The sequence below is a fragment of the Silurus aristotelis genome (genome assembly GCF_946808225.1).
Source record: "Silurus aristotelis genome assembly, chromosome: 6".
Lineage (NCBI taxonomy): Eukaryota > Metazoa > Chordata > Actinopteri > Siluriformes > Siluridae > Silurus > Silurus aristotelis.
Window position 1 is genome coordinate 10,688,647 of NC_139579.1, and position 13,493 is coordinate 10,702,139.

The 13,493-nt window shown below is 39.9% G+C and overlaps 2 protein-coding genes across 3 annotated transcripts in view; both read right to left on the reverse strand.

The window, feature by feature from the left end:
- Positions 1-2,375: 2,375 nt before the first annotated feature.
- rps27.1 (ribosomal protein S27 isoform 1) lies at positions 2,376-5,362 on the reverse strand. Of its 2 annotated transcripts, none has more exons than XR_014534035.1 (4): positions 5,253-5,362; positions 4,625-4,733; positions 3,340-4,016; positions 2,376-3,004 (listed from the first exon to the last, which is right to left on the reverse strand). XR_014534035.1 is itself a non-coding variant. In XM_083544008.1 (4 exons), exons 1-4 carry the CDS (start codon positions 5,256-5,258, stop codon positions 2,575-2,577), a joined length of 255 nt encoding a protein of 84 aa, XP_083400134.1. In that variant the 5' UTR covers positions 5,259-5,362; the 3' UTR covers positions 2,376-2,574. The 2 variants fall into 2 exon arrangements, 1 of the variants encoding a protein (XP_083400134.1); XM_083544008.1 differs by having other exon boundaries at positions 2,376-2,603; positions 3,906-4,016.
- A 3,437-nt stretch (positions 5,363-8,799) lies between these two features.
- cks1b (CDC28 protein kinase regulatory subunit 1B) overlaps positions 8,800-13,493 on the reverse strand; it is an 11,945-nt gene continuing 7,251 nt past the window's right edge. Inside the window, exon 4 of the mRNA XM_083545047.1 lies at positions 8,800-9,277. Coding sequence (XP_083401173.1) covers positions 9,225-9,277 — 53 coding nt within the window. The 3' untranslated portion in view covers positions 8,800-9,224. The remainder of the gene's footprint in view (positions 9,278-13,493) is intronic.

Sequence of the window (13,493 nt, forward strand, 5' to 3'; positions counted from 1 at the left end):
TGATCACCATCACTGCACCCCGCAACATCGTTTATCTGTAACTAATGGACATTCGGTGCAACCCAGATGAGGATGGGTTTCCTCTTGAGTCTGGTTCCTCTCAAGGTTTCTTCCTTATGCCATCTCAGGGGGTTTTTCCTTTCCACAGTCGCCACGGCTCGATCATCAGGGACAAACTTACACTTATAAAGAACATATTCACTTTTAATCACCACATTATCTGTGTAAAGCTGCTTTGAGACAATGTTCATTGTAAAAAGCGGAATACAAATAAAATTTAATTGAATGTGAACATGATGCAGAAATGCCACAATTTTTCTGGGCCAAAGTCCATTTAAATTAGACTGGGGCAAAACTGTTCTGATCCCAAGTGTTTATATTAATTACAGTCCAATTCCATCTCCATGGTTCTTTAATTTACACTCACTCTACACAGTAACCTCATGAATATTTAACACGTTAATTTGGACCCATCTTCAGCAGCAGTGAGTGGTTTCCAGCGAAAAAGGACTCCCTCGGGAAAAAGAGCAAATGATTCTACTGCAGCAAGCCATTAGAGGGCAAATGATATAGGATTCACTTTTAAGTCCTTGTAAGGAACAACCATCATGTATAATATACCCGGATCATCATTTTTATATTTAGTAAGTTAAGTAAATGGTACTTAACACAGGTAGTTAAACTTTTTTAACCCACTAGTGTTCATAAATAAACATATAATACAGAAAATATATTTTTTATATATGTTATGTGTCAACCCACCTCCCGCTTTATGTTTACAGTGCAGTTACAGGTGGTCTGTCTCAAAAAGAGACACGAACTGAACAGAGTAAACCCAAGAGCTTTCGAGTCGATTCCACACACAGGAGGAACACAACAAACATATAGCATTACTATGTAACTTGTGTATGCAGATATGAAAATTATGTCAGTAGCGTGATTGTACCAAATACATTGTTCATATGCATTATATTATTCCTCAGTGCAGCCTCACATTTGGTTTTGCCTGGAATGCTGTTAACAATCTTCAGTAGTAGGAAGCAAGTAGTGAATTTTCAAGTAAAATATAATTTACATGAATGTGATTTTACATGGATGTCATCATAACTATCAAAAAACATATATGGTTTATATTTTTAAGACCAAAATTGTAGGCTTTTGCTAAAACTAAACTTCACTGTTCACTGTAACAAAAAAGCAGCATCTATATTCATGCAAGGCCAAAGAAACATTCTGTTTAGAGTCTGTTCAGGATAAAGAAAGATATTTTTTCTAGATGACTTAAAGGTGTTTGAACATTTCAGAAATGATTACAATCTAGTTGCAGTTATTGATAACTGCTAAAAAAAAAAAAAAAAAAAGACATTATAATAATTGTATTGTTCCTGTGCAGTGGAAGTCTGTATTAATCCCAGGCCAAACAAAAGCATCAAGAGAACAACTCCGTATTCAAGTGTCTAAAAAATTTTACTATTAGTCACATTTCAGGTGATAAATGACTCAATTATTGACTGTAACCCCATGTCAGGAAGAACAATGTTTCATGCAGTGGTGGACAATAATGAAGTAAATGTAATTTGTTTTAAGCTTCAAGTAAAAGTGTAACTTGTTTTGCTTGCCACTTGGTGGAACGTTTCTGATCAACACGTGGGTACAAAAAAAAAAAAAAAAACCATGAACATTTACTTTACTTTCCTGAAAGATGAAACCCTAAACTATTGCTAAAGTTAAACTTTTCTTTAGATCTCTGGAGTTTAAAACTGGGTTCATTGAAAATTCCCCACTTATACCACATAAGCCTTTTTAATACCTGTGATTTTCATCTTCAGGTCTCCCAAAGTCCTTAAATGTGCTGAAGCTGAGAACTGCTCTGCTGTTTAACCCACGCTATACCACAAACATCTGTGCGAAAATGTACTGGTCAGTGTTGCCGTTTCAGTGTCTGTCTGCACTAAATGTGGCACATGTGCACTTCTTGTCATTCCCTAATTAGTTGTGTGTAGATCAGTTTTACATTTTTCAGGTCATCTTATGCAGCGCAGTGGTCATGAGTGAGACGCATACGTAACCTAAAACAAACTAACTTTAATATTTGGGTTATTTGTTAGAAAAGGTAGATATAACATTAAAGATTTGTACAAAACATTGCGCTGAAACAGCTTAAAGATGCTAAAAATTCTTTCCGCCACTTTTTTTTTTTTTTCTGACCTGGTGAAAATCTGGCTGCATTACCAACCACTTTAACATATTTAAATATTCATCGAAAATTATTCAGTTTATGGTTAATGGAATGTTTTGTACCTTTCAGAGAAAAACTAAAGCTGAACACAAATTGCAGGTGTTTTTGTAGTTTTTTTAAAGAGCACACAACACTATTAGCCAAAACGTTTTATTGAAAGAGAGAGACTGGGTTGGAGAGCCATCTTTACTAGTTTGCAAGCGACTGATGGTGGAAATGTTCGCATCTGGTTCTCTCTCTCAAGTGGAAGATCAGCAGTCGAAGCCGAGAGAATTGTGGAGGGCGAGTCCAACCCCCCTCTCCCTTCCTCCGTACAGGAGCATCTAATGCACAGCTTAATGCTGCTTCCTCCTGAAGGAACAGCCTGGGGAACAGAGAGAGAATATTTTCAGGATCCAGACAAAAAAACATTTTCAGAGTTTCTTACAGTCTTACAATAAACACACAAAAAGCTAGCAAATATTTAATTTTGCATGAAATCAAATGTGATAGTCCATGACCATTTCTCACCCATTAAGCAGCTCTTCCCCACAAACAAGAGCTACCAAGCTAAGAAGAATAAGAGCATGCTTCAAACTGGACTTGAATCATCAATGGATACCATAACACCCAGTGCCTCTGCCCATGACTAGGAAATGTAACTGATTGATTTATACTACACAGGCAATTTTGCTTTCTAGGACCCGCATCATCATCTGGGTTCAAAATCATGATCTTTGGATGGATCTTTAAGCCAAACACTTTTCTATGGCATCCCTCAGACACCTAATCATTCATTCATTTTCTCCCGCTTATCCGTAATTCGGGTCGCGGGGGCAAGCAGTCTAAGCAGGTCCCCGCCTTTGACTGTTGCCCAATCCTCACAGCACCGTCCCTTACGGTCCCTCCTGCAGGTGGTGAGCCCACGGGAAGGCGGCCCCACGTCACTCCGATGTCACGGACCTTGATATTTCCCTCGTAAGGGACCCCCGGAGCATAGAGGGTTAAGGGCCTTGCTCAACGGCCCAAGAGTGGCAGCTTGGCGATACCGAGGCTTGAACCCCAGACCTTCCTATCGGCAACCCAGCGCCTTAACCGCTGGAGCCACCACTCCCCCACACCTAATCATATCAAGTCAATAAATCTAATACAACAATTTTCCTGTGGGATCAAAGTATGATACCCCTCAAACTATCAAAAAAATATTTTCTTTAAGACGCTTTAAAAAACATGCCAAAGCGCAACACCAGCAATTTGGAACTCAAGGCAGGATTTCAGTGCATTGGTTTCAATTTGAATTTTAAGGCTGAAATGCCAAAAAGTGTATGCAATTAAAATATCCTAACTGAAATCCATCCTAAATCAAATTCGAGCACATTGTACAAACAGTATCACAAAGTCTGAAAGCCACTGGAGGCAACAGTCGAAGGTGTCATCTAATTAATGTTCACATTTTAGCATTAAGAGATGATTCCATCCACTGTGTCAGTCTTGGTCGACTATCTGCATCACACACCCATGTACATGCATCTCTAGTGCTCTGGATGTGTTCAATAAAGAAACCTGCTGAAAGCAGAAAATCATGCAGACGATTCTACTTTGCCGGACCGAGCTGTTTAAATGGTGGCCCAGAGGACCAGAGTAACTCGGTTTGTGTATATGGTAAAGCCAGGTTGAAGACACGCACCTTCTGTGAGACGTGCTTTGCCTCCTGTAGGTTGACACAACACAGTTGAGCAACCGACACACAGCACTACCGTCTGAGCATGGCTGAAGACTGTGGTGATCTTATAACATCCTGGAACACAGAGAAACGTGTCTAATGTTAAAAAAGATGCAAGCCAACCACACACTCCGATCATTACGGTACATTCTGGGGAACTAACACATTGTTTAGATCAGTGACCATTAGAACCAGGAGGCAATTTATTATATGCAAACAATATTATACAACAGTAGTAGTGCATATTATATTGCTACACTTACAGCATTTGGCAGACACCCTTATACACACATTTTTCTCATTCATATAACAGCTATAGGGTTAAGGGCCTTGTTTAGGGGCCCAGGGATGGCAGCTTGGTGCTGCTGGGATTTGAAAACCTCCTGATTCAAAAACCAATGCCTTACAACTGCGACAAAAACAAGTGCAGGAAATTGGCATATGCGAAAGTCAATATAATGAAGTTTGTTTTTGTATTCTTTTTGTGCAGCTCGGTACCAAATGATCCATGGCCTGTGGCTGAAGACCCCTTGTCTAGATACACAAAATCTTGACTCCCTAAGCACACATTATTGTTTATTTTTTATTTTTTTACTTTATATTCATTTCGGGATTGTATATTGACACACCAGACACTGATGCGTCCTGAATATACATACATACATACATACATAAATACATACCAGGACACTTGACGTCCATGAAATAGGAATTAGGGCTCTGTACAAGACGCTTCTTCTTGTGCCTCCGTCTCTCCTCCTCAGGGGTGGGGTGCAGCAAGTCTTTTGCGAGCTGGAAATGGTCAAGTACTTGCATTAATGAGGTATAAATGAACGATCAACACTATAAAAGCTCCACATCCTGCCATGAGAGCTGAATAGGAAGCCTATTTGGAAAGCCTCGCACATTTCCTCAACAGTTCTACCAGATTTGTCAAGTCTCATCCTAAATTGAAGAAACATCACATAAGCGCTTTGTTATGAACTACCCATGTCCTAAAACGGGCACATTTCGTTATATGAGCCGAATTGTGAAGGAAATTCGAAGAATGCGTCACGGAACAGAAAAGACTCGAAGGCGCCCTCCATGTTTTGTTCCATGCGCGCCGCCATCTTGTCAGTCGCAGTGGTTCAGCACGCAGCCAAGCAATTGATAAATACGATTCGTTTTTCACACACAATGCGACAAAAAAACTAGAGTTTGACACCAATATATGCCTGGTTACATCTTCGGGGAAGCGGCTTGGCCCGTGTGAACTTAATACAGGGGCAATAAACAGATATTCCGATTTAATTTAGCTTCGGTACTTACTGGCATGTTGGCGAAGATCGAGCCGCTGCCGGAAAGGAAGTACACAGCGGAAGCGGCGCGATATTATTCACCGAGCACGTGAGCATTCCGGAAGTAGGCCGGTAAAGGGGAATCGAACGGAGGACATGTTAGTAAGGTCAATGTGATGTTACGTGGTGAGGGTGGAAATTGCACTTGCAGTAAGTAGTATTAGATAGAATAGTCAAAGTGATACCCTTCTGCTAACACACGTTTAAAGGGGCTTTTTATTTGTCACATGTACATTACAGTGAAAATCTTTCTTCAAATATCCCAGTGATGTTAGCAAACTGGGGTCAGAGCACAGAGTCATCCATGTTACAGCACCCCTGGAGCATAAAGGGTTAAGGGCCTTGCTCAAGTGCCCCAAGCATGGTAGCTTGGCCATTCCGGGGCTTGAACCACCGACTTTTTTTGATCAGTAACCCAGAGCCCTAACCACTGAGATACCACATCCCCTATTGCTCTTCTCAGACTGGAAATAGGTCCGAAATGGAAATTCAGGCACTTCTCAATGAGGTAAAATAACAGGTGATTCAATGGAAAAAGACCTTTTGCATTTTCCTATCGAAGGCCAGAGATCATGCTGGTAGAGATACAGCTGCTGGAGACTTTGAAGAATTACTGGCTGCTTTGTTTTGTGAAGCTATTTACAAATGTATATAATTGACTCCTCTTTCTGTTTGGATGCACCAATATGCACTATGGGAAGAAAGCACGCTGGTAGAGATGGTGAGATGCTCTGGGCAGTGGTCTGCTTGGAAACCTTGGCATTCATGTGGATGTTGCTTTGAAACATACAACCTACAACATTTTTTCAGACCAAGTATACTCCTTCTTGGCAAGTGTAGTCCCTAATAACCTCTTTCAGTAGGATATTACTTCTTGCCCACACTGTAAAAGTTGTTCAGAAATGTTTTGGAAACCATGACAAAGAGTTTTATGTTGTTGACTTGGCCTTCAAATGTCCCCTTATTTCAATCTGTTTGATCATCTGTGGGATGTGCTGGATAAATAAATCATCCAATGTTCATTTCTGCTACAAAATTTTTGTTTGTTTGTTTTTGTAAATTTTTTGTTTTAGAAATGTTCAACTTATGTGCATAGATGGTGATTTCTGAAAAGCATTGAAACAAAGAACAACTTAGAATGATTTAAAAAAATTTAAGCATAGAAATGCATACACGCGTGGTGTAGTCTTAAACCTTTTCATATTTACACTTGTTATACTCCTTCTTCCCTCTTGTTAAAAGGCTGGAAAATCTGAGGATTACGTTCAGTGACAATCTCATTCAACCACGATGCACCACAGAACGCCATAGGAGATCATTTCTGCCTGTGGCCTTCAAACTATATAACTCCTTCCACTGAGTGTTTAACACACGTCTGTGGTATGTGAGAGCCATGAAACGATACACCAGTGATAGACTAAAAAGCTGCGCAATGACAGGAAATAGATTGATGGGCTGAAAACGGCTCAATGAGAAGAAATAAAATGTCGGAATTGTAACCAAATAGATTAAAACCCAAGTAATGAGCCTGGTTTGAAAATGTAAGAAGTGGAAAGTACAGATATTTGTGTAAAAAAAAAAAATTAATGAGTAAAAGTAAAAAGTTGTCCAAAAAATAAATAGTTTAGTAAAGTACTGATACCAGGAAAATCTACTTAAGTACAGTAACAAAGTATTTGGACTTCATTACTTCTCATCTCTAAACTGTATCATTGCAATTTTTCTGCCATCAGTTTCACTGCTGATAGGGATTTCGCACAGTATATTTCAATAAGACTGTAAAATTCATTGTAAATCACTGAATATTCCATACTTAATACATTTCCAGTCCAAAAAAGTCACACATTCTAATATTTTGTTGAACCGCCTTTAGCTTTGATTACGGCACGCATTCGCCGTTTCGATGAGCTTCTGCAATGTCACAACATTTATTCCCGTCCAGAGTTGCAGTAATCTTTCACCAAGATCTTGTATTGATCACAAAGTCTTCTCCAGCACATCCTGAAGATTCTCAATGGGGTTAAGGTCTGGACTCTGTGGCGGCCAATCCATGTGTGAAAATGATCTTATGCTCTCTGAACCACTCTTTCACAATTTGACCCTGATGAATCTTGGCATTGTCATCTTGTAATCTGCCTGTGCCATCAGGGAAGAAAAGTTACATTGATGAAATAACCTGGTCATTCAGTATATTCAGGTAGTCAGCTGACCTCATTCTTTTTTGGACATAACGTTGCTGAACTGAGACCTGACCAACTGCAGCAACTCTAGATCATAGCACTGCCACAGGCTTGTACGGTAGGAACTAGGCATGAGGTGTGCATCAGTTCATTCACCTCTCTTCTTACCCTGATGCACCCATCACTCTGGAACAGGGTAAATCTGGACTTATCAGACCACATGACCTTCTTCTATTGCTCCAGAGTCCAATCTTCATGCTCCCTAGCAAAACAGAGCCTTTTTTCAGATTTATCCCACTGATACGTTGTTTTCTTAAGGCTACACATCTGTTTAGTCCCAATCCCTTGAGTTACCTCCACATTGTGTGTGTGGAAATGCTCTTACTTTCACTACTAAACACAGCCTTGAGTTTAACTGTTTTTTTTGTTATGATTTGATTTCACCAAACGTGATCATGATCACGATCATTCAAGATTTTTTTCCGACCACATTTCTTCCTCGAAGCTGATGGTTCCCCGCTATCCCTCCAGTCTTTAATAATGCCTTGGACAGTTCTTAACCCAATTTTCGTAGTTTCAGTAATCTCCTTAGATGTGTTTCTTTTTTGCTTGATGTATGCCAATAATTCTTGTGAAACAGATTAACATTTTTTTCCATGACCAAAGGATGTCTTCTGACAGGGTTGTTTAAGAAATGAGAAGCTACTCACTGCATCAGTTAGGGTTAAATAAGTTGTTGCCAGCTGAAACATAATCATCCATGCAGTAATGATCCAATGGGAGGCTCTTACATATTTGCTTAAATCCAGGAGGTGACTTTTTTTGGAGCTGCAGTGTAAATAACATAGGTATATTTTATTTTACTTTAATTGTACTGTGAGCAAATGCAATCTAAAATTTTCCCTTCGTGATCACTAAAGTATTCTGATTTAATGAGGCCTCTGGTATGTTCTTCCTCCCAGTAGAGACGTAGTAAAGTCTGCAGCTGAGGTTTGTCCATCTTATGAGGTTCTGCATATCTGATCACACTGTACAACATATGCACTCAAATTCTTATACTGTTTAATTTTTATTTGGATGCTAATTAAAATGTATTAAAGTTATAGGTAATAAATGATTCCAGACTGTAAAAAAGAGATTGAATCAAATGTCAACAGAAAAAAAAACAGCAGCATCAGACAAACATCTGCTACCTACAGTCTCTTCTTCGAAACAAACGAGAAAAATACCTAAACTTTTGCAAATTCCATGTGACTGCTGTGGAACGTATATACACTATATGGCCAAAAGTTTGTGGACACCTGATATCAGATTCATGTAATTATAACCACACCACAATTTCTTTTCAGAACATTTTTAATTTTAAAGTAGATTTTAAAAAAAAAGGAAAAAGATCATAAATAATGTTTGGAAGATGGCAAACAGTCACAGTACTATAAACAACATGCAAAGTGTTCTGTAATGTAACACAGGGAAAAATAAGCTTCAATCACTGTTTAAATGCAAAGCATATGTTATAACTGCTTTTTCCACAGGCTGCATTTTCTAAACACGCTTTCCTTCAGCAGAATAATGCTGCGGAAAAAACAATCTGCTTTTTATGCAAATGTGTGGAACAACAAGAAAACCTTTACAAAACCGAACAGATTCCACCTATAATCAAAAGGAAGTGACAACAAATTTCATCGATGCTCTCCAGACTTCCATCTTTTCTTTGTCATCCTTCTGCAGTGTGTATCAAGTCCTTCTCCACCTGCTTTCTATCACTGGGGTTTAGCCGTGGGCAGAGGACGGCGGAACAGCAGGATGTGAGGTTCTGTCAGGAAAAGACAGAAATAGGAAGAAATCAAATTTAGCAAGACCCCTCAAACCCAGACTCAAACCCCTATACTAACATCTTTCCAGAACAGCCATGCAAAGGCCACAGTATGAGGCTAAGCATGGGGTCCGTATAACCAAAAAGGTTTGACTGATATCTTTATTTCTTTTTTCTATTTTCATGCATGTCTTGATGAATGTGCAGCTTTTGGAATTGTTCTCCAAGCTTCATAGAGGAGCCAGGGTTCAGCCAGCACTGCATTTTTTTTAAGCTACAAACACTTTAATAAACAGAACTGGGCAAAAAATTTGAATGCTTAGAACTGCTGTGATTGACTAAAGTTATCATAATTCCTGACCTCAGACTCTGACAAACCCAAGAAAACACCCGATCAAGCTCAGGAAATCAGGATGGTCTCCTCAACTCTGAGTATAGCAAATGGAATTGATATACATTTACACTGTATATGTACACATTAGGGATCAGTGTCTCCATAACTGAGGCCTATACGATTTGCATCTCGATGCATAGCCGACGATACGATACATTAACGATACATATGAAGCAGCTACCAGAGCAATACGATTCACCCCTATTATGATGCAGCAGGATTCGATTTATTTTTGATTCGACACAATGCGATTTAAAGCGATATGAAAACGGAAAAAATATGATGCGATTGCGATTCATGTGGTACAGATAATTCATTTTTAGGTCTTGCTTTCAGACAGATGGCAAATCATAAATTTACTTAAAAGCCTTCTGACGTGGCCCTTTCACAAACAGGCTTTTGTATTTCAGATATAAAATAAAACCAGCCGTTCTTCTCCAGGTCTGTCTCCAGGAAGATGCAGCTCTACCTCTGCCATGTTAATCTCTACTAAATGTGACTCTCGGGACACGCCTCGGTCTCCGCAGTGTCGATACGTCATTCACGTCGTGCTGAGAGAACGCGCTTGGGAAACAGTTTAGCGAGGAGAAATCAATCTACATATAAATTACTGGTCACTTTTTTAAATAATAAAAGTATAGAGCAAAGGAAGATTATAAGATGAGCACTTTTTGAAAAAAATAACTTTAATAACTGTGCACCGATGCGAATTGGTGAATCTTTCCATTCCTGGTGACATATTCACTTGTTAAATCTTTAGCAGTGACTCTACACTTCACCATTTTGAGAAGGAAGATACACACCACCCATAAAATCCGAACATGGAGGCATCCTTGTTTCCGTGGACCAATCACTGGTCATTACTGTTCTACAGTCACACTTCCGTGTACATTTGACACCGGTTGGTACTTTCAAGCAATTCATAAGCAAGTGATTCCGTAAGTTACTTTTGATCTTCAGCGACTGTGTAACAGTTCGTTCTGTGATGCTGTGGCCAGAGATGATCTTTTTCTATACATAATAAGTTTACTTTCACTTCTGAGAAAACTGTTCTTTATACGCCATATCCAGTCATCCGTCTTCACATCATTAGCACTGATAAGCAGCATTTATACGTTTTTGTGAAACTATTACAATATTTTCATTCAAGGGAAACATTTACTTCACTACACTTTAATGTGTATTATTTTACTGCAGAACTTTTCAGAAAAAAAAGTTGATCGTGATAAGTTTAAAGTTAACACAAATTGTGTTTAATGAGAAGCTGCAATCATGACCCCACGGTTCTGCTGTGTGTGTGGAGTAAAGGTTCTCTCACGATGTGTCTGTAACTACAGAAATGTCTCTCATTATACATGTATGGCATTTGGCGATTTACAACAGAGCAGACCCTCTGATCCGGATACCGAGGCCGTAAACACTGACCTGCCACCTTATAGACGGGAAAATGGATCACTGAACTACTCAAATACAGTTATTATGGATCAGAGAGTTTCTTTATGTTTACTGAAGCACATGATCGAAAATTTGTGGATCACCAAAATGTCATTTGATATGAAATTCTCATAATAAATAAACTATTCAAAAATATGCTCATTAGGATGTGATGATCTGCAGAAAATAGAGCTTTAGTTTCTTTCAAAAGAGCTTAAAATTTTAGGAGGACAGTACAAAAAAAACTCACACGTTCATTCACTCGTACACACACACATTCTCTCAGTCACTCACGCTCTGACACACATTCACTCACAAACATTCACACACACGTTCATTTACTCACACAAACACAATCTCTCCGTCACTCACACACATTTACACACACTCATTCATTTACACAGTTACTCACACACACGTTTATTCACTCACACACACACACAATCGCTCTGTCACTTACTCACATTCACCCACTTACTCACTCAATCACACACACACACACACACACACACACACACACACACACACACACACTCTCACTCATACACACACACATCCACTTATACACATTCACACACACACTCACTCATACACACACACACACTCACTCATACACACACACTCACTCATACACACACACACACACACACACACACACACTCATACACACACACACACACACACTCATACACACACACACACACACACACACACTCATACACATTCACACACTCACTCACTCATACACACACTCACACACACACACATTCACACACTCACTCATACACACACCCACACTCACTCACTCATATACACACTTATACACACACCCACTCATACACATTCACACACACTCACTCATACACACTCACACACACTCACTCATACACATTCACACACACTCACTCATACACATTCACACACACTCACTCATACACACTCACACACACTCACTCATACACACACACACACACACACACTCACTCACTCATATACACACTCATACACACACCCACTCATACACATTCACACACTCATACACACACCCACTCATACACATTCACACACTCACTCACACACACACACATATTCACACACACTCATTCATACACACACACACACACTCACTCATACACACTCACTCATACACACACTCACTCAATCATACACACACTCACACACATTCACACACACTCACTCATACACGCACTCACACACACTCACTCACTCATACACGCACTCACTCACTCACTCATACACGCACTCACTCACTCACTCATACACGCACTCACTCATACACATTCACACACTCACTCATACACATACACACACACATTCACACACTCACTCATACACGCACTCACTCATACACATTCACACATTCACTCACTCATACACACACTCACACACATTCACACACACTCACTCATACACGCACTCACACACACTCACTCACTCATACACGCACTCACTCACTCACTCATACACGCACTCACTCACTCACTCATACACGCACTCACTCATACACATTCACACACTCACTCATACACATACACACACACATTCACACACTCACTCATACACATACACACACACATTCACACACTCACACACTCACTCATACACATACACACACACACACACATTCACACACTCACTCATACACACACCCACTCATACCCACACTCACTCACTCATACACACTCACTCATACACACACTCACTCACTCATACACACACTCACACACATTCACACACACTCACTCATACACGCACTCACACACACTCACTCACTCATACACGCACTCACTCACTCACTCATACACGCACTCACTCACTCACTCATACACGCACTCACTCACTCACTCATACACGCACTCACTCATACACATTCACACACTCACTCATACACATACACACACACATTCACACACTCACTCATACACGCACTCACTCATACACATTCACACATTCACACACTCACTCACTCATACACACACTCACACACATTCACACACACTCACTCATACACGCACTCACACACACTCACTCACTCATACACGCACTCACTCACTCACTCATACACGCACTCACTCACTCACTCATACACGCACTCACTCATACACATTCACACACTCACTCATACACATACACACACACATTCACACACTCACTCATACACGCACTCACTCATACACATTCACACATTCACACACTCACTCATACACATACACACACACACACACACATTCACACACTCACTCATACACACACCCACTCATACCCACACTCACTCACTCATATACACACTCATACACACACCCACTCATACACATTCGCAAACACACACTCATACACACACTCACTCACTCATACACACACACACTC

What these genes read in the sequence shown, in the direction of transcription:
- rps27.1 (XM_083544008.1), bottom strand. An exon ending in CATGGACGTCAAGTGTCCTG is followed by an intron (nt 4,017 to 4,624) that starts GTATGTATTTAT and finishes TCTGTGTTCCAG; the next exon opens with GATGTTATAAGATCACCACA. An exon ending in CAAAGCACGTCTCACAGAAG is followed by an intron (nt 2,604 to 3,905) that starts GTGCGTGTCTTC and finishes TCTGTTCCCCAG; the next exon opens with GCTGTTCCTTCAGGAGGAAG.